The 25,392-nt window shown below is 43.7% G+C and overlaps 1 protein-coding gene across 1 annotated transcript in view; it reads right to left on the bottom strand.

Annotated features, from left to right (window-relative positions):
- Positions 1 to 25,392, bottom strand: part of LOC117479911 (microtubule-associated serine/threonine-protein kinase 1-like) — an 80,717-nt gene that overhangs the window by 7,128 nt on the left and 48,197 nt on the right. Inside the window, 17 exon segments of the mRNA XM_034127024.1 lie at positions 621 to 845; positions 1,317 to 1,549; positions 2,393 to 2,553; positions 3,735 to 3,844; positions 4,874 to 4,996; positions 6,060 to 6,161; positions 8,346 to 8,511; positions 9,089 to 9,221; positions 9,308 to 9,446; positions 10,239 to 10,447; positions 11,661 to 11,737; positions 12,647 to 12,711; positions 16,492 to 16,624; positions 19,351 to 19,452; positions 21,163 to 21,372; positions 23,170 to 23,245; positions 24,091 to 24,251. Of these exon segments, the coding sequence (XP_033982915.1) occupies positions 621 to 845; positions 1,317 to 1,549; positions 2,393 to 2,553; positions 3,735 to 3,844; positions 4,874 to 4,996; positions 6,060 to 6,161; positions 8,346 to 8,511; positions 9,089 to 9,221; positions 9,308 to 9,446; positions 10,239 to 10,447; positions 11,661 to 11,737; positions 12,647 to 12,711; positions 16,492 to 16,624; positions 19,351 to 19,452; positions 21,163 to 21,372; positions 23,170 to 23,245; positions 24,091 to 24,251 (2,425 nt within the window).

Raw genomic sequence — 25,392 nt, 5'->3', positions numbered from 1 at the left:
GTCATTTAGCCATTTCTTATGATTACATTTCTCCACAGGCCAACAACAGCTTCAAAAAAACTATTTCCCTCAAAGAGAAAAACAAACATGCCCTGTTGTCTCAAGAAACAAAGTGCAGAAGGAAACATCCATGTAAACTCAGTGTGCTGCTCTGTGATGCTAGCTCAAGCCAGATACTTGGCATCTCATCTTGGGTGCAAGTTCATCAATGTTTGGGGTCAGGCTCTGAGCTGAGGAGACCCTCAGGATTGAGTGAAGGTGTGCGTGCAATATACCGGCGGGCCAGATCTAATAGCAATTAGAAATTATCCTGCGGGCCGAAATTAAATCCACCAAGGGCCTGATTTGGCCCCCGGGCCTTGAGTTTGACACATGTGGTTTAAAGTATCTAAAGAATACACATTGTTACGATACAGTATGAGTTCTTTAAAATAGACCAATCTACTACAAAAAAATATATATATAGAATAGAATACAATATAAAAGTGTGCTAAGCAGTTGCAGTTTTCTAAACATTTTAAAATGTAAATGCAGTGAGGTAGTGTTTGTACAATATGTGCAAAATGTTCAGGGTTATTTGAAGAGTCATTTTAATAGAGCGTGTCATATGTATTGCTAACCTGCAGGAATGATGACGGACAGAGCCGTAGCTGAAGCAGATTTGATGACTTTAGCTCCAGGTCGTGAGTTGTTTTTCTCTCCCTCAGAGAGCTGGTGGTGTCGGACCCTCCTCAGCACCAGGTCAGTCGCGGCCCCTCGAGGCCCCTGAGGGTCCGGGAGACCCAGAGCAGGAGCATTACTGCCTGGGAGAGGCTGCGGAGCATCAGCAGGTCTCAGAACCTTATCTGTGAGGTATAAGTGAGAAATAAAACCCAACGATGAATCACTCTTGATATAAACTGTTATCGAATACAGGTTTAAAACTTCAAACCTGATCTGACATGACCCCATCACATCAGGAGCCTCCTCCCTTCTCTATATAATACTTTTTTACTGATTGAGTATGGGTTTGAATACATGAAAGTTTCACATCCTAAAAAATTGTCAAAGCATTTAATGTATTCAGTGCTATTCCCATCACTGCAGCTGTGAGCACGTTGCTCTCTTTAAGAACTGATCTCAGGTCTCCCAAATACAGGTTTAAAACTTCAATCTTGACATGAAGTATTTTATCTCTGTGTGATTTTACTTTTACTGAGATGTAGATGTTTGAATACACTCAATTTAAAATGTCAACACGACACGAAAAATGGTTCTCATCCAATAATATTACATCTCCACTCATACAAACCAACAAGAACATCTCCATCACCCACCGACTGCCGCTGTGAGCCCGTTGCTGTCTTTAAGGACTGATCTCAGGTCTCCCTCCAGAGAAGCCCCTCTGTTCTTCAGAGAGAGTCTGCTGGGCGGCGGCAGCTCAGAGTCCGTCTCCAGAGGCGAGGCCAGGCGGTGGGAGTCCATCAGAGCGGAGAAACGCCTCCGAGCCCCTGAGGGGGGGCTGGAGTCGCTCTCATAGAAGGACGACTCGGAGCAGGACAGACGCTTCCTGGGGAACACAAGGAGGAGAAAGTACTCGGATTAAAGTAGTAATACTAGACGGTAGAAATACTTTGATAGGATAGATGCTTCCTGAGAAAAACAGACGTACTTAGGTATAAGTATTTGATATCAAAGACATCTATCTGACAGGATAGACAGAAATTGCTCAATTAACTCAATAAATAAATGGTAGCTTCTCTTTGACATGAGTATAGTGGTACGTGTATTTAACATACAAAAAATGAAAACTATATATTATATTTGTATTGGGCTGGTCCCACAATTTCCATTACATAGCCAAGATGGCGGTCGTTCTTGACTCTTTTACGGTACGTCCACACGGTTCCGTCGCGTGCTTCAACGGAGACGCTTCCCATTCACTTTGAATGGGGTGACGTCACGCTTTGCCGAACTGCATTGTGGTTCCGTCGCGTCGCTTTGCCCTCCATTGCTCGCTTCGAAAGTTGAGAAAAGTTAAACTTTTCAAGCGTCGACGGAAGCGTCAGCCAATCAAATCATATGCCAGTACAAGCTCTAGCCAATCAAACTGCCTGCTTGTGTGTCCGGGGCGGGAGATGAAGCTTCAACGCGACGGAACCGTGTGGACGTACCGTTACGTGTTATGACTCCACCGTCTGCATACTCATAATGCATTTTGCAATACTTTGCATTGGAACGCACTTATGCACTGAAAACAGCAAATGTAATAAAACAAGTAGAGGAACTGAGACACTCTCACATCTCAGGGCTGCCGTAAAAACTCTTTTGACAAGAAACAAAAAACATGTCTTTTATGGAGTCTTTCTCAGACTCATTTCATCTCAATGTGACAGTGTGTGTCTGCACTCACATCTCCGGGGAGCCGGTCCTCCAGCTCTTGTCTCGCAGCGTCAGGCTGCCCAGACTCTCTCTCTTGGCCACTCGGTCCTCTCTGGGAACTTTGTGTTCTCGGAGCGTCACCCCGGGGTGTTTCTGCTCCAGCTGAGACAGGTGCTCCATGCTGCTGTACACCTGCAGCACACACAGCAACACACTGAGGGGTTATTCAAAACGTTCTATGTTATCTCGTGGCAAAACTTCAAATCAGGGTCCCTCGATTCAATAAAGTCAGACTGAAGCATCCTTTGTGCTCCAGTCGATCCTCTCGGTAAACACAGAGCTGAATCCAGATCAAATGGTAAATGGACTGTACTTATATAGCGCTTTATCCAGTCTTTAAGACCCCTCAAAGCGCTTTACATACTACATGTCATTCACCCATTCACACCCATTCATAGAGCAGTGTACCTTACTCTAGGACCTAACATTCACACACCGTTGGCCATCGGGAGCAACTCAAGGTTAAGTATCTTGCCCAAGGATACATCGACATGTTGACTGCATGGGCTGGGCGACTACCGTACTCCCTCGCAGCCAAATGCACGCTCAAGGCTCTTTGAGCATGTTTTCTCTCACTGATTGTGCTGTTATGTTAAATGTTTGTTTTCCATGTATTGTGTCTTGATATTTGTCTGTTGATGTTACACATGGAGCTGCTGTGATGCAAGGAGCATTTCAGACTTGATCTGAACATTAAAGTATTATCGTATCGTCCCCGTCTAGAGAGGGATGAGTGAGGCAACACATGCATGAAACACAATCTTTGTAGATTAATTCATCTTTAATGCTTTTAAGAATGGCAGTGAGTGAGCACCGCGAGTACATAAACCTCCTGTATTGTCATATCCACAATAGCTACTGTGTCGTTTTGGAAAGGAGAATCTAAAATAGTATATAATAATATACATAAGACATAAACAATAAATGTGCAAGTTAATGTAGATATACTCGGACGCTGCCATGTTTTGTGAACACATGCATTTCAACTGTGTAGCGTTGTCTCAAAGCAAACCCTGTTAACTATCAAGCAAGCTAGCAACGTTTTTTTTCACAGAAATCACCATCCAAGTACTCATAGTGCATTTAAGCATACTTATGCTTTCAAAATAGCAAACGTAAGTTAAGAAGTACGCGATTTGAGACACGAAAGGGTGACATAATATCGGACCCTTATCTTGCAGTGTAAACCGTAAACATTAAACATCTTACAATACTTCAAGATTCTTTAATGTTACATATAAAACACCTTTATCACCACCATTTCCATCACAGTGGATACAAAGTGAAGTTTGAACATGAATGTCTGGTCTGACCTTGCTGAAGCGAGGCGAGCAGGAGGAGAAGCGATGGATCTCCACCGGCTCGTCGTCGTTGGTGTCGTCTTCATCGTACGACTGAACGTGGTGGTAGCGCTCAGATCGGGCTGGGGACAAAACATCACAGCGTTACAATGGGAACATATTTTGAGAATAATTAAAGGTCCCCTATTATACTGTTTTCCATCAATATATCACAGGTCTCAGATATATCCAGAGCCTGTCTCTGATTGGCTGAAACACCAAACAGATCATTGCAGCATTACCCATAATCCCCTCTGTTTCAGCCCTGTTTCCAAAGTGCTGATTCTCTGTCTGTTACTTTAGATGAAAATAAGGAGCCCCTCCCCACGCCCCTCTGAGAGAGATTTGGTTAAAAAGAACACGATGGTGCTCTAGGAGGAGATTCAGGTGATAAGGTGGGGGGGGGGTTACCTTGGTTGGTGATTGGCTAATGGTTACACAAGACAAAACATCGTTATGACATCATAAAGTGGCCAACATCTGATCAGCTCATTTTCAGACAGGTTTTTATAGAAATGGATCAGGACAAAAAGAGAGAGAATCTTTGTTCCTGAAACTTTCAGAGTCTCTTTACACAGAGGGGACACATGTTGATGTAGAAGAGACATGAAGAAGAGGGGACACATGTTGATGTAGAAGAGACATGAAGAAGAGGGGACACATGTTTATGTAGAAGAGACATGAAGAAGAGGGGACACATGTTGATGTAGAAGAGACATGAAGAAGAGGGGACACATGTTGATGTAGAAGAGACATGAAGAAGAGGGGACACATGTTGATGTAGAAGAGACATGAAGAAGAGGGGACACATGTTGATGTAGAAGAGACATGAAGAAGAGGGGACACATGTTGATGTAGAAGAGACATGAAGAAGAGGGGACACATGTTGATGTAGAAGAGACATGAAGAAGAGGGGACACATGTTGATGTAGAAGAGACATGAAGAAGAGGGGACACATGTTGATGTAGAAGAGACATGAAGAAGAGGGGACACATGTTGATGTAGAAGAGACATGGAGAAGAGGGGACACATGTTGATGTAGAAGAGACATGGAGAAGTGGATTTTGCAGAATAGGGGACCTTTAATATATCTTATGTGCTGTAGACTCACTGTCGAAGTAGCTGGTGTCCTCCTCTGACTCCAGGTGAGGGATGAACTCAGCTTTCTGTCTCAGCAGGCTGTTCCAGTTCACCTCCGTGAAGAACGAGTGCTGCCTCACTTCAAACGCTCCTCCTAGAGAGAGGAAGAGGAGAGGAAGAAGAGAGGAAGAAGAGAGGAAGAGGAGAGGAAGATGAAGACAGACAGAGGCATTTTGAGTGGGAGAGAAGTCGACTTATTTAGGTAAAGCTGAATCTGTGAGCCTAGAGGCAGATATTCAGTGAACTACAAACACGTTTTCCAGTGGGTACGTTTGTAGATGCAAGAGATTAGTCATAACATTGTAAAGAAGCTCAGGTAGTTAAAAATACAATTTGAAAGAAACATCAAAAAATGCATTAAAGGTAGGGTAGGTAAGAATGGAGAAACCAGCTCGAGTGCGCTAGAATTTGAAAGTACACAACCGAAAAAAATCTGCCCCTTCTTTCAGACTTCCTTACAGAGCCCCTCCTCCAACACACACGAACGCGCACATGACCAATGAGGGCACGAGATAAGTTTGTGCACGAGATGGAAGGCTGACAGGCAGGTAGGCCATCCAGTTATTTTAGCTCAGATGATTGGTCGTGCTTTTTACAGCGCTGCGGCTTCCACAGATGAAATATTTGTATATATTTATTGTCAAAGCATTTAATATATTCATTGCTATCGGGATGTTCAGAGCATTCCATGGAACATAACAAGTGTTTCTGAAGTGAATTACCTACCCCACCTTTAAGTAGAGAGCCAAAGAAAACTGGTTAGCAGACGAGCAGATAGCGCTAAACATTTAGCCATATGGTTGAAAAAAAAAAAAAACGGCTAATTGGTTAAAATATTTATCTAGAAAATAAATTGAATGAAAACCACAACATTGCATTTCAGTTGTATGAATAACATGTTTGAACTCTAAAGATCAAAAAGGAAACCACTGATCTAAGCCAAAACAAACCAGGGATAAAAATGAAAAAGGACTCTGGAAGGTAAACCAAGATGGAAGTCGACTTATTCACGTAAACTAAGTCTGTGAGCATACAGGCAGGAAGAGAGTTAGTGTTTAAGGTCAGTGACTCTAAAACAAGGGGAGAGGTACCCAGATAAAGGGTTAAAACTACCAGCTTGTTCTTGTCCAAGGGGTAGCAATATAAAAGCAACTGACCTGTTCCCAGCCGGCCCAGAGGGTTGGTCTGCAGCAGGGAGGAGATCAGGTGCTGAGCGTCAAACGGGAGGGACTCGTCTCCTTCAGGCCACACGATGTCATCTGCAGGAGACAGGAACATTAGGGAAAATGGATCTTTTTAGAATAGCCTTTTACTAGATTTTTTAAAACCCCCACTTGTTGCCATGCCGGCGTAAACGTCGCTGCTTTTATTTTGCTGTTCAACCATTTTACTCTGTAGCACTTCAGTTTTGTTTACTCAAATAAAAAGTGCGCTTATAAATAAAATTGATTATTATTAAAAAGGGGAGAAAAGTGTGTTCAATAATACTTGTAGGAGTAAAGTATTTGTCTGTGTTTGTTACGTCACATTTTTTGAGTCACTATAGGTGGTGTCTATTGGATTTGTGTGGTGACGTTTGCGGTTATATCCGGTTGCTCTTACCTGCGCACTTTGTCATAGATGCGGGGGGAGTGAGCTGGGGAAGAAGGACACTTTTTGTTGACCGCATACGCAATAATATACTGGACTCGAAACAATTGTATGTTTGCTTGTTTCGTTTGCAAATAAAAGGTCAAACGCATATCAGTGGAAAGACTGTTTTCTTGCTCATCAGACAATGTTTCTCTCTTGTTTAGTATTACTACAGTTTACTCTTCTGAAGCCACCTGAGCTTAGGGGAGCAAGGTCCATTACACTTTTCCAAACAACGTGCACAGAGATGCCGTTTAGATTTAGATTGAAAACATTTATGAAACAATAACTGCATGTTGACCTTTGAGAAATAAAATCCAAGCACAAATACAAAAATGAGGCAACCTACTGTAAAATAATGTGTAAAATAATGTGCAAAATTAAATATTGCACAACATCACGGGTCGTCAAACTGTAGCTTTTCCGCCATCTAACTCGCCTATTTAAATACTAATACAGGTCATTCACAAAAAGTGTGTCAATTATTAAACATGTCATATAAATACTAGATTATATAACTGTCTACATTTTAAATAATATATATTTCATTAGCACTTTCCCAGTTTGTACGACCCCTCAAAGCACTTTAAATATACAAGTCAGCATTCACTCATTCATACCCATTCATACAAGTGTGACCTGCCAAGGGAAAGTAACAAAACACACACTCCCATTGGCCACTGGGAGCAATTGAAGTATCTTGCACAAGGACACATCCACATGTTGACTGCAGAGACGTGGATCGAACCACTGAACCTCTGATTGGACGACGACCAATCCACCTTACAGCGACAGTTGCCCATAAATCGTACTTTTAACTCAATATGTCTTTTAGATATTCTCAATATTAAACCCAGAGATGGCAAAAGTACACACATCCTTTACTCGGGTAGAAGTACAGAAACTCGTGTTTAAAAATACTCTGGTAGAAGTAGAAGTACTGACTAAACTTCTTTACTCAAGTAAAAGTAAAGAGGGCTTTGAAATGTACTTCAGTAAAAAGTACCCATAACTACCAGCTGTTTTAAAGAGTACCTGACCTCCCTTTATATTAATAGAACAATAATGTCATTGTTAGCTAATGAATGTTTCCATGCTGAACAACGGCAACATGACAACGTTTTCATTGGTCCCTCTTCTTTAGAGAAGACCAGGAAATGATGGATACACGGATCGTGTTCAAATCAATAGGCACGCAATGACTCTAAATAATAATGATCACGCCACCAAACACACATTCAAACTAAAGGAACCAGCCTGTTTGGGAATGTAAGAAGTAGAAAGTACAGGTATTTGGGTTCAACATGTAAGAAGTAGAAAGTACAGGTATTTGTGTTCAACATGTAAGAAGTAGAAAGTACAGGTATTTGGGTTCAACATGTAAGAAGTAGAAAGTACAGGTATTTGGGTTCAACATGTAAGAAGTAGAAAGTACAGGTATTTGTGTTCAACATGTAAGAAGTAGAAAGTACAGGTATTTGTGTTCAACATGTAAGAAGTAGAAAGTACAGGTATTTGAGTTCAAAATGTAAGAAGTAGAAAGTACAGGTATTTGTGTTCAAAATGTAAGAAGTAGAAAGTTCAGGTATTTGTGTTCAACATGTAAGAAGTAGAAAGTACAGGTATTTGTGTTCAAAATGTAAGAAGTCAAAGTAAAAAGTCGTCAGAAAAATAAGTAGTGGAGTAAAGTACTGATACCAAAACATTTTACTTAAGTACAGTAACGTAGTATTTGTACTCCACTACTTCCCACCTCTCATTTAACCAGAGTCTCTTAATGACTCCAACTCTCTCCAACTTGAGCCCCTCACCTGTGATGACCTGTCCGAACAGTTCCTCCGGAGTGTCTCCAAAGAAAGGCACGCAGCCCACCAGGAACTCGTACAGGATGATGCCCATCGCCCACCAGTCCACCGGCTTCCCGTAGCCCTGCCGCAGGATCACCTCGGGGGCGATGTACTCCGGAGTGCCACACACCTGGAGCACAGGAAACACTCTTTATTCTATCAGTCGTTTCATTAATGTACCACTTTACCTCCTGTGAATTATGTGCAATATGCAAAAATAATAATAATTAAAATACAACTAATAGAAATAATAAAACTAAAACTAATACAAATAGAAATAATTAAAATAATAATAATACAAATAAAACGAATAATTTAATTATAATACTACAATTATAAAAATAAAAATAATAATAATGAAAATACAAATTATAAAAATAGAATAAATAAAAATAATAATAACACAAATACAAATAATAATATAATTATAATACTAAAATAACAAAAATAATAATAATAAAGAAAATAAATAATACAAATAATAATAATACAAATAAAACTAATACAAATAATAATATAATAATAATAATACTAATACAAATAATGTTTGGTTACACTGTGCTTTATAGAAATGCATGCATAAAATAACTGAACCTGTCTTGATTTCAGATTGTTTAACAGAGTTCTACTTCACCTCTTCTCATATCGTGTAAACCGGATTGATTTCAGATGGATTTGAGCACACAGCCATGTTGTTTTTGTCGTACCTGTTTATCCAGGAACTCCCGAGTGTCCTTCTCGATGTGTCCTTCGTACAGGTTGGTGGTCAGACTCATCAGACCCATCTTAGAGAGGCCGAAGTCTGTGAGCTTGATGTGACCCATGGAGGTGATCAGGAGGCTGGAGCAGAAACACACAAGTTATAAAAGAACTCATTCCTGTGTGTCCATCAAGTATCAGCAGCAGATGAATTAACTCCGTCTCACTTGTCAGGCTTGAGGTCCCGGTGGACGATCCCGTAGTTGTGTAAATACTCCAGAGCGAGGACAGTTTCTGCAAAGTACATCCGAGCCATTTCAACAGGAAGCGCTCCGATGTTCTTCAGCAGAGTCGCACAGTCTCCACCTGCAGACACACAATCAATAATTCATGACATTAGAAATCATATTTTCAAGATTTGAAGGCTTTAATGTCATAGGTGTGTGGGGGGGGAAACTTCTGAAGCAATTGGAGTCAGGACTCAAAGAGAGACACGATGGAGAGCTGGAGCTTTGATGGCAAACACTGACGGTTTATTTGGAGCTTCGGCCGGAGAATTGACACGACATGTCACGGGCCACACGGTTGAGATGCCACAATCAATTCTGAAGAACTAAGCAAATGATTCCCCAACAATAGGCTTTGTAGTTTTATCTCTCTTTGAGCCGACTGCTATGTGTCCCCTGTACATTGTGAGGGATATTGTAAATGTGTATCTTGTATTATTCTGCCTCTGTCTGTATGTCCCTCTTTGTCAGATGATTCTTTTGTGTTATATTTCACATTTGCATGTCTTTGTGGTCTTTTTCGTAGTCGTTGTGAGTCTGTTTGTATCTTTTTGCAGCTAATTTGCATGAAAAATTTGTTTGTTTAGTCGATTTCGGTCACTATAGCTATATTCAAAGTCAACTTTATTGTTTCCCACAATCCCGAATACAAAAACAAATATATATAAAAAGATGTATACAAATATGTATATACCTGTATATACACAATCAATAGACACATTTATACATATGCACACATTAAGACATAAATAAAAGCACAATAATCAATATTTACAAAATAACAGTCACTTCAATATCTTTGAGAAAAGTGTAAATGCTAATAACATGACGTTTATACAGTGTATGGTCGGCACACACACAGTTTCCTCACCTTCCACGTACTCCATGACCATGCAGAGGTGCCTTCTGGTCTCGAAGGAGCAGAACATGGACACCACAAAGGGGTTTTCTGCGAAGGTGAGGATGTCTCGCTCCACGAAGGCCTGCTGGATCTGGTTCCTCAGGATCAGGTTCTGCTTGTTGATCTTCTTCATGGCAAAGCGCTGCCGGGTGTCCAGGTGACGCACCAGGTACACAGCGCTGAAACACACACAGAGGCGTAGATGATGTTTCATATGTGGCCAAAAAACTATTTTCCTCCATGCCTGACTTACAGATGTAGTGTCAGTATGTCTTAAAGCCAGAGGTGGGAAGTAGTGGAGTACAAATACTTCGTTACTGCACTTAAGTACATTTTTCTGGTATCAGTACTTTACTTATTTTTCTGACAACTTTTTACTTTGACTTCTTACATGTTGAACACAAATACCTGTACTTTCTACTTCTTACATTTTGAACACAAATACCTGTACTTTCTACTTCTTACATTTTGAACACAAATACCTGTACTTTCTACTTCTTACATGTTGAACACAAATACCTGAACTTTCTACTTCTTACATTTTGAACACAAATACCTGAACTTTCTACTTCTTACATGTTGAACACAAATACCTGTACTTTCTACTTCTTACATGTTGAACTCAAATACCTGTACTTTCTACTTCTTACATTTTGAACACAAATACCTGTACTTTCTACTTCTTACATTTTGAACCCAAACACCTGAACTTTCTACTTCTTACATGTTGAACACAAATACCTGTACTTTCTACTTCTTACATTTTGAACACAAATACCTGTACTTTCTACTTCTTACATGTTGAACACAAATACCTGTACTTTCTACTTCTTACATGTTGAACACAAATACCTGTACTTTCTACTTCTTACATGTTGAACACAAATACCTGTACTTTCTACTTCTTACATGTTGAACACAAATACCTGTACTTTCTACTTCTTACATTTTGAACACAAATACCTGTACTTTCTACTTCTTACATGTTGAACACAAATACCTGTACTTTCTACTTCTTACATGTTGAACACAAATACCTGTACGTTCTACTTCTTACATTTTGAACACAAATACCTGTACTTTCTACTTCTTACATTTTGAACACAAATACCTGTACTTTCTACTTCTTACATGTTGAACTCAAATACCTGTACTTTCTACTTCTTACATTTTGAAAACAAATACCTGTACTTTCTACTTCTTACATGTTGAACACAAATACCTGTACTTTCTCTTTAAAACAGCTGCTAGTTATGGGTACTTTTTACTTCAGTACATTTCAAAGCCCTCTTTACTTTCACTTGAGTAAAGAAGTTTAGTCAGTACTTCTACTTTTACCAGAGTATTTTTAAACACGAGTATCTGTACTTCTACTTGAGTAAAGGAACTCACCCGTACGCTCCGTTACTGATCAGTTTGATGGTCTGAAAGTCCGCCTCCTCTGGTGCTTTCATCGCTCTCATCTTACTCTGCAGATCACATACAAATAAACTTTATTTATATACCACCTTTCAAACAGAGTTACAAAGTGCCTTCACATAAAACACAAGTCCTCTGGCCAAGATCACAGCGTCAGGATTAAATATTAATACGTCAATTAATTATTACATAAATCCTTAAGATGGTCTATTAACAAGTCTCAGAACAATCACCTCTTTTTTGGCCACTGTTACTTCGGTGATGCACATTTATATAATCTGTACTAATACCCGTAAAGGGGTCTTCAGTGTTGGATGAAGTAAGATGGCATATTAATGTCATTGTGGGTAAAAACTATAATAATATGGAGCCTGGCGAAGGAGGTCATATTATGAGAGGTAACTTGGATAGATAAAAGGTGAATATTGACAAGAAAATATATTTTTTTTCTGGCAAATGTGTAATTTGTTCTTGTATATTTACCATTTGTTGATGCACATTCATTTTTCAAGGTTTTTCTGTGTCAAATTTGTGTATTTTCTGGCCAATTTGTGAGGCTTTTTCTTGTAAATTAAAATGTATTTTGTGAGTTTTTCTCATAATATTAATTATAATGTTTTTTGTTTCAACTACAGAGGCTCTTATCACCCTCTAACTATACCCCCCTCCCTCTTATATAGTCCTATATGCCTATTTATCTTAATTTGGGAGTTGGAAGCGTGCCTAATGCTTGAGGGATGGCCCAGAGTAAGGAGGCTGCTCTTCAGTTTTTTTCGTACTTCAGCATAAATTAACTAAATTAGCCGTAAGCCAAGTCATTAGCAGATGAAGCAGACTTTTCAAAGACCTTGGCAAGCCAGACTTTATACTGTTGCTCAGGAAAAATATAAATAAGGATGTATAAATGTGGAGAAGGCGTTGAAGAAATGATCACATTGAGGATTCATCTCCAAACTCACATCCGTCGAGTCATCAGTCTCTGGAGTCAGCGGTCCTTCGCTGTCGTAACTGTCCAGGTTTATCTCTGATAAGAAACAAACATGTGAGTTCAAATCACTAGCTTTATTTCCAGACAGTTAGATAGATAGATGGATAGATGGATAGATAGATGGATAGATGGATGGATAGATAGATAGATAGATAGATGGATAGATAGATGGATGGATAGATAGATAGATGGATAGATAGATAGATGGATAGATGGATAGATGGATAGATGGATAGATGGATAGATGGATAGATGGATCGATGGATAGATGGATAGGATGGTGATAGGATAGATTGGATAGATAGACTGAATAGACTGGATAAGATGGATAGATAGACGTGATAGATGGCTCGATGGTAGTATGGATAGATGGATCGCTCGCCCGGTCTCGCTGGCTCGCTGGCTCGCTGGCTCGCTGGCTGGCTCGCTCGCTGGATCGATCGCCTCGACTCGCTCCGCTGGCTTCAGCTCGCCTGGCTCGCCTCGCTCGCTCGCTCGACTGGCTCGCTCGCTGGCTGGCTACGCCTCGCTCGCTCTGGCTCGCTCGCTGGCTCGCTCGCTGGCTCGCTCGCTGGCTCGCTGGCTCGCTGGCTCGATGGCTGGCTCGCTGGCTCGCTCGCTCGCTGGCTCGCTGGCTCGCTCGCTGGCTCGCTGGCTCGCTGGCTCGCTCGCTGGCTGGCTCGCTCGCTCGACTCGCTGGCTCGCTCGCTGGCTGGCTCGCTCGCTCGCTCGCTGGCTCGCTCGCGGCTGGCTCGCTCGCTCGCTCGCTGGCTCGCTCGCTGGCTCGCTCGCTGGCTCGCTCGCTGGCTCGCTGGCTCGCTGGCTCGCTGGCTCGCTGGCTGGCTCGCTGGCTCGCTGGCTCGCTGGCTGGCTCGCTCGCTCGCTGGCTCGCTGGCTCGCTCGCTGGCTCGCTGGCTCGCTGGCTCGCTCGCTGGCTCGCTGGCTCGCTGGCTGGCTGGCTCGCTCGCTCGCTCGCTGGCTCGCTCGCTGGCTCGCTCGCTGGCTCGCTCGCTGGCTGGCTCTCGCTCGCTCGCTCGCTCTCTCGCTCGCTCGGCTGCTCGCTCGCTGGCTGGCTGGCTCGCTCGCTCGCTCGCTGGCTCGCTCGCTGCTCGCTCGCTGGCTCGCTCGCTGGCTCGCTGGCTCCTGGCTCGCTGGCTCGCTGGCTGGCTCGCTGGCTCGCTGGCTCTCGGCTGGCTCGCTGGCTCGCTGGCTCGCTCGCTGGCTCGCTGGCTCGCTGGCTGGCTGGCTCGCTCGCTCGCTCGCTGGCTCGCTCGCTGGCTCGCTCGCTGGCTCGCTCGCTCGCTGGCTGGCTCGCTCGCTCGCTCGCTCGCTCGCTCGCTGGCTCGCTCGCTGGCTGGCTCCTCGCTCGCTCGCTGGCTCGCTCGCTGGCTCTCGCTGCTCGCTCGCTGGCTGCTGGCTGCTGGCTCGCTGGCTCGCTGTCTGGCTGCTCGCTGGCTCGCTGGCTCGCTGGCTGGCTCGCTCGCTCGCTCGCTGGCTCGCTGGCTCGCTGGCTCGCTCGCTGGCTCGCTGGCTCGCTGGCTCGCCTCGCTGGCTGGCTGCGCTCGCTCGCTCGCTGGCTCGCTCGCTGGCTGGCTCGCTCGCTCGCTCGCTGGCTCGCTCGCTGGCTGGCTCGCTCGCTCGCTCGCTGGCTCGCTCGCTGGCTCGCTCGCTGGCTCGCTCGCTGGCTCGCTGGCTCGCTGGCTCGCTGGCTGGCTCGCTGGCTCGCTGGCTCGCTGGCTGGCTCGCTCGCTCGCTGGCTCGCTGGCTCGCTCGCTGGCTCGCTGGCTCGCTGGCTCGCTCGCTGGCTGTGCTCGCTCGCTCGCTCGCTGGCTCGCTCGCTGGCTGGCTCGCTCGCTCGCTCGCTGGCTCGCTCGCTGGCTGGCTCGCTCGCTCGCTCGCTGGCTCGCTCGCTGGCTCGCTCGCTGGCTCGCTCGCTTGGCTCGCTGGCTCGCTGGCTCGCTGGCTCGCTGGCTGGCTCGCTGGCTCGCTGGCTCGCTGGCTGGCTCGCTCGCTCGCTGGCTCGCTGGCTCCGCTCGCTGGCTCGCTGGCTCGCTGGCTCGCTCGCTGGCTCGCTGGCTCGCTGGCTGGCTCGCTCGCTCGCTGCTCGCTGGCTCGCTCGCTGGCTGGCTCTCGCTCGCTCGCTCGCTGGCTCGCTCGCTGGCTGGCTCGCTCGCTCGCTCGCTGGCTCGCTCGCTGTCGCTCGCTGGCTCGCTCGCTGGCTCGCTCGCTGGCTCGCTCGCTGGCTCGCTGGCTCGCTGGCTCGCTCGCTGGCTCGCTCGCTCGCTGGCTCGCTCTGGCTCGCTGGCTCGCTGGCTGGCTCCTGGCTCGCTGGCTCGCTGGCTCGCTGGCTCGCTGGCTCGCTGGCTGGCTCGCTGGCTCGCTCGCTCGCTGGCTCGCTGGCTCGCTGGCTCGCTGGCTCGCTGGCTCGCTGGCTCGCTGGCTCGCTGGCTCGCTCGCCGGCTCGCTGGCTAGCTGGCTCGCTCGCTGGCTCGCTCCTGGCTCGCTCGCTGGCTCGCTGGCTCGCTCGCTGGCTCGCTGGCTCGCTCGCTGGCTCGCTCGCTGGCTCGCTCGCTCGCTGGCTCGCTCGCTGGCTCGCTCGCTCGCTGGCTCGCTCCGGGCTCGCTGGCTCGTGGCTGGCTCGCTGGCTCGCTGGCTCGCTGGCTCGCTGGCTCGCTGGCTCGCTGGCTGCTCGCTGGCTCGCTCGCTCGCTGGCTCGCTGGCTCGCTGGCTCGCTGGCTCGCTGGCTCGCTGGCTCGCTGGCTCGCTGGCTCGCTGGCTCGCTCGCCGGCTGGCTGGCTCGCTGGCTGGCTCGCTGGCTCGCTGGCTCGCTGGCTCGCTGGCTCGCTCGCTCGCCGCTCGCTGGCTCGCTCGCTGGCTCGCTGGCTCGCTGGCTCGCTCGCCGGCCTCGCTGCTCGCTGGCTCGCTGGCTCGCTGGCTCGCTCGCTCGCTCTCGCTGGCTCGCTGGCTGCTCGCTCGCTGGCTCGCTCGCTCGCTGGCTCGCTGGCTGGCTCGCTGGCTCGCTGGCTCCCGGCTCGCCGGCTCGCCGGCTCGCTGGCTCGCTGGCTCGCTCGCTCGCTGGCTGGCTGGCTCGCTCGCTCGCTGGCTGGCTGGCTCGCTCGCTCGCTGGCTCGCTGGATGGATAGATGGATAGATGGATGGATGGATAGATAGATAGATAGACAGTATGCCGTTAATAACTGTGCAATATATACCTAGCTGCTATATCTTCAGAACTGTTACAGGATGTGTATTTGTCTTTAATATTTTTTTATGCATGCTCCTTAGGTAACATGAAGCTGTCTTTGGCTCTTTTCTGCTGTAACAACGTAAATGTCCCCTCTGTGGGACTAATAAAGGTATTCTGATTCTGAAAGCTCCTGTCTCCCTCCCTGTTGGGAAAATACTGAATGTCCTCTTCCAATATCAGAGTCCACACAACAAAGGTATCCCAACTGTAGCTGTGAACATGACAGGATGTATGATTACCTAGAAGAGCATCAGGACTGTTTGAGGCATATGATAGCTATGTGATTAACATGATGATTCAGCCTCTATGGAGATAGACATATGACAAGCATGATCATTTCTGACGTGGAGCTAATCTGAAGTAAACATTGAATACTGCTTTCTATTCCTCCATCTTGTGACTGTGTAACTCCCTCTCTTGGATATCAGCATGTGAAGGACACTGTTCAGGAACTAGTTGATGCTCTGGATGTGATGACTACTTCCATTCTGGAGAGGATCACAAATACATGGATCCTGAGATTGAAGCTCAAGCCGGGGACCAGTGAGATTTGTCCAACAGTCCCTCACCTTCGATAGGGTCTCTGGTCATCCCCAGCTGGCTGATGATGTATCGGGGGATGTCGGTCTTCATCAGATGACCCTCTTTAGCGTGATCCTCCGCCGCCTCCAGCAGGTGGTAGAACTCCTCCGGGTTAAACTCCTGGAAAACAAGAGCAGGGAAACTTCAACATAATGTCATCAGAGGGAAAGTTACTCAAGCTGGTGCATTAACACTGAACTAATGACATTAAATATGACTCTGTGGGAGGATTACATTGTTCTATATTTCACTAATTGCTTCCAGGTAAGCTGGTTAATCTTTGAAGAGAGGGATGAAGCACTTCTGCAGGCTGTTTTGTTAATAAATAAAAATGATATTGATTGCAGACGGAAATGAGCTATTAGCTAAAATATGGCATATATCATATCTCTTCTCTTTTTGTATTTGTATGCACGGTCCTTGTTCAATGAAGACATATTAATTAAATAAATAAATAATAATATTAACCAAAATAAAAAGAAATGAAGGGTTACAGTATGTGTTTTTTTAGACACTGTAACTCAATAAGTTATTTCTATTTCTCCAAAGGTATGGTCCTTGTTATATACCGCTAAAATATATAATACAATTTAAGCGAAAAATTAATAATGATTGACAAATCAATTCGTCATTCATTTCAGCTGCCACCTATAATCAAAAACTGTGGCATGATTCATCGAGTGGGACACAAACTGTTATAAAACCAAGACACAGACAGACAGAAGTCACACACACACACACACACACACACACACACACACACACACACACACACACCACACACACACACACACACACACACACACACACACACACACACACACACACACACACACACACACACACACACACACACACACACACAACACCACACACACACACACACACACACACACACACACACACACACACACACACACACACACACACACACACACACACACACACACACACACACACATTAATTGACACCATGTTCACGGTCTGTCAGACTGAAGGCGGCCCTGGCATTAGTCGTACCGTGGCATGGGCACATTTTAATCTAAATGCAAATGAATTCCACGCCCAGACAGACTGGACCGGCTTTTCAATACTTCAGCTTTGTTTTATTTTCTGCCAATGCTGTGTGGTCCATCAGAGAGCCTAAATGCTCTTAATGGGCAAATGAGTATCTGTGCCCGTGTTTATCTAAAGACAATCAGCCGGTCCTCAGGAGGGACGTGAACTGTGAAATGTTCTGGAAGAAAAAAAGTGGGGCTGGATGAGGATTGTCAACATAGTAATATGATAGTGTGAGAGGAGGCCATTTGTCTTGTTGTGATTCATCATGTTATATTATTTTGGACACTTGGTGGCGATAATTAGATGCATAATTTGGGGCATAATTGACATGGAAGGGAAGGCACAAGAAGCCACACAGTTCTCACTTAATGTAATGGCTATTTTGTATCCTAATAACTGTGGATGGCTTTTTTTTGTGGGCCAACCCAGAAGTTAATATCACCTTGGTTCCTTAAAAAAAAGCAAATGAGATTTCTCAATGTGATTTTGGATTATTGCAGAAAATAATCTCTGTGTCAAACAAACGTTTATGATACTTACAGGTTTTGTTCAGCAGGATAATCTCCACATATTAATACCACTTTATGATTTCTGAAGTAAAAAGCTAATGTTGGGCTATAAAGGAACTACAGCACGGTCACATGACTTCACGTCACCACTGCTAAGCTAAAGGTGGCTAATGTTGGGCTATAAAGGAACTACAGCACGGTCACATGACTTCACGTCACCACCGCTAAGCTAAAGGTGGCTAATGTTGGGCTACAAAGGAACTACAGCATGGTCACATGACTTCACGTCTCCACCGCTAAGCTAAAGGTGGCTAATGTTGGGCTACAAAGGAACTACAGCACGGTCACATGACTTCACGTCTCCACCGCTAAGCTAAAGGTGGCTAATGTTGGGCTACAAAGGAACTACAGCATGGTCACATGACTTCACGTCACCACTGCTAAGCTAAAGGTGGCTAATGTTGGGCTATAAAGGAACTACAGCACGGTCACATGACTTCACGTCACCACCGCTAAGCTAAAGGTGGCTAATGTTGGGCTACAAAGGAACTACAGCATGGTCACATGACTTCACGTCACCACTGCTAAGCTAAAGGTGGCTAATGCTGGGCTATAAAGGAACTACAGCACGGTCACATGACTTCACGTCACCACCGCTAAGCTAAAGGTGGCTAATGTTGGGCTATAAAGGAACTACAGCACGGTCACATGACTTCACGTCACCACCGCTAAGCTAAAGGAGGCTAATGTTGGGCGTGATGACGTTAAGTCGTCTCATTTAGACACTTCTTAGCAACCGCTGTTTTAAAATGTACCAGTTGGGTATTTACTGATGTATTTTATGTCGTAGAACAAAACGTTAAAATAACTTAAGCTTGTGTTAACCACAGACCTTATTTCAGGATAACAACCAAAACACGTTAAAAAAAACCTTGACTTCAACACAAGGGATCAGGAAGCTGTAAAATGCTGACTCATTTCTGGGTTTAAGGACTTATTCCTGCACCACTATACGTCCTCTTTTACAGTTGCTACCTTTACACAGGTAAGTGATCTAATGCAGACCTACAGACAGACCGAACAACTCTTCAGAATTGGAAAACATGGTAATGTGCAATAAACCACAAACTAAACGGCACATCAAGACTGGAAAAAAGTCTTCTGTAAAGTGTCTGATCACTATGATTTACCTGTGTATTAAAGGCCAGAAGGAAAAGAGGACATTGGGAAACATAACATAACATAACCATTAAAGATAAGTAATGTTATCTTTACCAGACACTCCAGGAGCCTGGCAGGTCGGGAGATGATGATGAGAAGCTTCTTCGCCAGCTCTGTGACGAAGGCTACCTCTGTGCTCTCTGAACGCTCGAAGGCCTGACAGAGAAAGACATATAGACACAGATAAACATCAACATTTACGGCGTCAGACACTGTAAAATCCCTATTAATATACAGGCGACGCATTGCAGGGAGTTAAAAGAGAGATTAAAAGCTGCGAAAAATGAGAAAATGGATCATGAAAAACCCAGCTGATGCCATCGAAGTAAAGCCCAGGCTTCACAGCGATCTAATCACGCCGTCAAAATGAGTTCAGAGATGAAATTGACTGATACTCGTTATCTGCTCGGAGCATGATTAGCCTCCATTTAACGCAGCCATTTCAATCTCGTCTCTCATCAAAGGCAGCACGAGTTTTAATGAAATTAGAAGACTTGAGCTCAACCTGTCCATCAGTTACCTGAGCAGAGGATAGGATTCATTTACCCATCATCATTTGAAGCTTCATAATGCTACTGTGAATATGATACCTGGGTTTTTGTATTGTGTTTCTCATTTTGACTACTACAGTATAAGATTTCAAAGTCGGTGAAAAAGTGTAATTTTAATATTAATTCATAGATTTCCCAGCCACAAAAAGCTGTAAACACTAACATATTATCACCACATGAAGCTGATAGAAACCTGTTTGCATAGCAGTTTCCTTTTAAATATCCAGTAAACTAAAAGCCACATGTTTTCGTCCATCTGATGAATGTACGTCCCTTTTTTTACTGAACTTTTAAGCTTTATTTTTGGTCCCCACCATCTCCTAAAGGGAAATATCTGGCATTTTAGCGGCTAAATGCTACGCTACATTCCCTAGCTAGTTGCTAACTTTGTAATATCTGCTGTTTGGTGATGTTCCCGTGGCACACAGTTTGTTTTCAGAGATATTTTGACCAAAACAGCTTCTGCTAAAAATACGGTTGTTGAGTTTTGGTCGTTAATCAATAACAATGAGCTGTAAGATGCTTAAACGCTTCGTAGAGCTGAGGGGAACTGCACAGAAATGTTTTGGTTTAGTTTGTTTGTCTTTAGCAAGATTAAGAAAAAGCTAATGGCTGATATCAAGCCCCCAGGAAGTGCGCCGGACTCTGAGGAAAATATTCGTTGTGTCCAAACGGCGGTACTACAATTTCCGTATCAGTCCGTGACGTCACCCGGCCCAGAAAGACTTTTTCCCATTGACTAACATCGGGAAAGAGACGTCTCTCCATTCATTCTAGTGAGCCGAGAGTGGGAGCTCAGGGGGCGGGGCTTAAGGGGCGCATGCTCTGTGAACGCACATACGGGTTCTTCTGCTCTGACACCCAGGCATGATGGGTAATCTGTGACGTTTCGCTCTCTCAAAAGTTGGGGCCATTTTGCCTTCATGCGCCAATGAGCAGCTCTCATAGGAAAGAACGAGACCCCGCCTCCCACGCTGTATCCAGTTCTTATTATACATCCATGGCTGATATCCATGAACTCCAAATCATGCGCCGAACATTTATTTTACTGTTGTTACGATTACTTTTGTAAACGTTGCGAGATATTTCATCTGGTCTGCCCTCTTTAAGTACCTTTCTATTTTCGCTCATATCAGTAGAAGCAACCAGAACTTTTTATACACAATTGTAAACACTTTTCATTTTGCTAATATCATTTTTTTTAATGCAACTGTAAATGCAACTAATTTAAACTGTTACTTTTTAAAACTACGAACAGCTACATCTTTATTGCTCTTACACGAGTTTGTTGGCTTTATATATTTTCTAAACTTACATCCTGTAGAAGCTTGTCCAGGTTCTCCTGCAGCTCGAAGAAGTAGACGGAGGTGATGAGGCCGTCGCGGGATTTGGCCAGGCAGTCTCTGGACAGCTCTGCTATCTGATGGTGGATGAAGCTGAGGACCCCGTCGGCCAGAGGAAGAACGTTTTCAGGAGAGAACTCCTGGATGAAGTCGCCCAGCTTCCCCTCCATCTGCGCTGTGGCCTGGAGGAGGAAGACGAAGAAGACATGAAGTCAGGGAAAGACACAGGAAGAGTTGGGAGTGGAAGAAGAAGTGACAGAGATTAGGATGCTCTGTTGCTTTACACTGAATTATATGCAATGTTCTTTTTTCCCTGTAATTTTCCATTATTTTCCCTTGGTCGTCTTCTCTTTATTATTGTATTGTTTTTTTACTTATTTAAAGAATAACATCTATTTTGTTATTTTTCATATTATTATTTTATAGGTTTTTTGCTTTTATTTATTTATTATTATTATTATTATTATTTTATTATTTGTATTTTAAGAAATTATATTGTTAGGAATAAGATCCAACTTCTTGATTTCTTCTGGTGTCTTTCAAAATTGTAGGAGGATATATACCATGTCTTACCATGTTTAAACTAATCTTTAGACCAGGGCTCGGCAACTTTAGACCTGGCACCGTAACCAGTGGCACACTAGGAATAAGTGGAATAAGTGTGCAAAATATTACAATTGTATTTTCGGATCCTGAACGAGCCCGCCGCCAGAGCGCGTCTCCCCGTTACCTGCAGAAGGAAGCCATGCACGCAACGCAGCCCCGCTCTCTTTAACTCCAGTCGACTTGCTGCTGCTTTCCTCCGTGGTGAAACGACACTTCACAAATTGCAGTACCCATAAGGTACAAATGCCCCAGTTTTCGCATGGCTGTGTCTTTAGTTGAAAGCCCAGTGGATATCTGCTCATCTCTCATCGAAAGTAATATGCTACAGAGGGGCGGACTGGCCATCTGTGTGTTCTGGAGAATCACAGAACCGACGGTCGTCATTATTATTATGCCGTTTAAACCAATTATTTAAATGTGTCATGTAAGTAGCGCTGACAGGTGAAAGAGGACCACACACTGCTTCCCCGCAGCGAGGCTCCCCCCCCCGTTGACAGTTCACGATCGTCGGCACACTGATCCCAATTTCTTTTTCTAATGGCACTTCATATCAAAAAGGTTGCCGACCCCTGCTTTAGACTAATAAAACCAACGTTTTAGGACCATTTTGTAGTAGAGGTTAGAGTAGTTTTAGGATATTTGGTTAGTGTTTTTAGCTTGTAATGTTTCAGTATAATACATGAACTCTCCCTAAATCCAGATGTGTTAGTAAGATACATTTTAAAATACTTTCTGTTTTGGCCCCTATTGTTATAGCCTATACACATCTCCATTTGTCCTATGAGTATACTTGTATTTCTTTACTGTTTGTGGATAACATTTATTGACTTGTGTGAGGACAAGCCAAAAGAGCTTTTACCTCAAATGAACTCAAAACAAAAAAGGCCAATTTTCCTAATGCTTGATCTTTATCTCTGTGGAAGCTGTCAGCCCATTTCCTTTTCATAGCAACCTCAGAGTGAAAGGGATCAAAATGAGGATAACAGAAAGCAGTTTTTACTTTCATTGTTCATAGCTCTGGCACTATTTCTAAGTGCAGTGATTAAACTAAAAACTTCTCTCTGATAGGATAATCATATCACGACTTGGCAGCGGCACATAATCGTGTTTGCTTTGGTCTAACAGCTGCTATGGCTTCCTTTTTCTGGGGGGTTTTAACTGTGTGTACTGTGCATTTGTCATCTCTGAAAATGCTCAATCATACTTTAAATCCCTTTTTTATTTCCCTAAAATGTAAGCTCTGTCTAAATAGGATTAGGCTGTTTTTTGGCTGAAAGATTGGTTAATGCTCTGTAGGCTTAAGGATTACGTTGTGTCTGTTTTTATGGAATATGATTTTGATCACAATGCAGCTTAGTGTGTGTGCGTTTTACCTTTGGAAAGCGCTCTTTGTACACATGGTTCATCATTACTATCTCGTTGTCATAGAAGGAGGAGGAACGTCCTGGGCTGTCGGGTAAAAGCAGAAAAACATGGAATACTGTCAAAACAATTTGCGAAAAAAAAGAAATATATATATATATAGCTATACCTGTGAATTGCAGGTCTGAACTATGCTCTAAAGTCATGAATAGTAGGCATCAGTGCACTTTTTCCAGTTGAATTAACTGCTTTTCATGTAGCTCTCTTTGTTAGCTTTCGGTAGCTTATATGAGCTACTTAGCTAGTTAGCTACGTTAGCAAAGTTAAAGTATCTCTTGCTTTGTAACTGACACCGTTTGTTGATATCACTATTCCTCCTCACAATTGTCACTTAACCTTGCTTTAAGTGAGGTAAAGTAACAGTTTTATATAAATTATTTAAAGTGAGTCCATATCATTTTTGGTGAACTGATAATGCTAATGCTAAAGCAGTCTAGCATGCGCAAGGCGGGAAAAGTAATAGGCAGCTAAATTGTGGTTATTGGGCAATATCTATAAAGTTCTCTGCCCACACACAGTTTAAATGATAAATAAAACATTATTGTCTTTGAAAGAAATGTGTAATATCTTCTTCAACAAGCCCACATAGGCCTACTAGTTTTAATATTGAATCCTTCCATCCTAGCTAATTTGAGCTGATGTTAGTTTGCTAACGTAAGCTAAAATTAGCCACCATAGGAGGATGTGGATTTGTTTTAAGTCTCACTTTAGTAATGACTTTGCCTTGATATACTTACAAATGTTTCAGTATGTTATGTGAAAGAAATGCCCAGATCAACCATTCTAGAAGTGCTTTTGAAAGTCATTTTAAAAAGTGCTTTGAGGCAGCTAAAGCCACTGTTAAATCTCATAGACGTGTTGTTTCTGCTGACCTGAGACTGCGAGAGCGTGGGCGCATGTGTGGAGAACATCTTCCTCCGTCATCGTCCGTGATGCTCTCCGTGCTGCCGAAGTGTTTGGATAAGAAGTGCAGCTCATCCATGGTGGGCTGGAAGGGCAGCTGGTGCAGCCTCTCCTGAGAGGAGCTGGACGACTGGAGCGAGGAAGAGGAAGAGGAAGAGGAGGGGAGGCAAGAGAAAAGGGTGGAGGAGGAAGAGGAAGCAGGTGATGGAGAGGATAAGGAGTGAGAGGAAGAGGAGGGAAAGCAGAGGGAGAAATGTACTTTTACACAAGTAACACAAAGTACCGTTAGCATTCATTGAGAGGCATGTTTTTGTCCACCAGATGCTCTGTTTCTGTAGAAATATCTGTCTCTTTGGACAGCACAACCTAAAAAAGCACACAAATCAGCAAAATTATATATAAACATATGTATGTGTTCATTTGTCGGATGTATAAATTGTCTAGTATTGACATAGTATAATACATAATAAAAAAAAAAATGTTATGAATGAAGCATTTTGGTTTGTTTATAAATAGTTTTTATTGTCTTTCTTTCTTTCTATCTAAGAATATATCCTAAAGTTGAGAACAATTCTATGTTTTAAGAGTTACAGAGAAGGTTATTTTTATTTTGAATAATACATACACTCACCCTAAGCTAACACATTGTGCATATTTTAACAGTTTCATTAATTAACCAATGGTGTTATTACTTTCAGCTAACAGTTTCATTTGCCTGCTTTAAGTTAGCAATTCAAATGCTAACATTAACAGTTTTAATTATTTGTAGACGTCGTTCTTTCCCACTTATTGTTTTTCAACCTCAATAATAGATAGTACACATAATATTTGACTGCACTTATTTCCATTTGTCAGGAAGTTAGAAATCTTCCCGGATCTGTTAACAGGCACCGACAGAAACCAACTGAGGTTTTAAATGTTAACAAAGGTGTCCAACGAGCCTCGGGTCAGACCCATCAATCTTTCTCAAAGACAAAGATCGTCTCTCGTTTGCCTTCATTAGAGCGATGAGACCTTCCTCCACTTACTTTGCTAACCGGAGGATCGATCGCCGATCAATCCCAGGTGACAGACTAAAAGGACGGAACAAGACTCCATTTTTCTTTGTCTGCTTCATGCCCAAGATTTTCTACTTTTCTGGTAAATCCACTAATTGCGTTGAGGTTGCTTTACTTATCCATTTCTCACTGTCACGGTTAGTGTCTGATGTCTAAAGCAGGCTTTAGACAGAAGCATCTGCAGAACTTTGACATATTTTTAATTGGATTTTT

The sequence above is a fragment of the Trematomus bernacchii genome, unplaced genomic scaffold, assembly GCF_902827165.1.
Source record: "Trematomus bernacchii unplaced genomic scaffold, fTreBer1.1, whole genome shotgun sequence".
In the NCBI taxonomy this organism is placed as follows: domain Eukaryota; kingdom Metazoa; phylum Chordata; class Actinopteri; order Perciformes; family Nototheniidae; genus Trematomus; species Trematomus bernacchii.
This window is presented reverse-complemented; position numbering and strand designations above follow the sequence as displayed.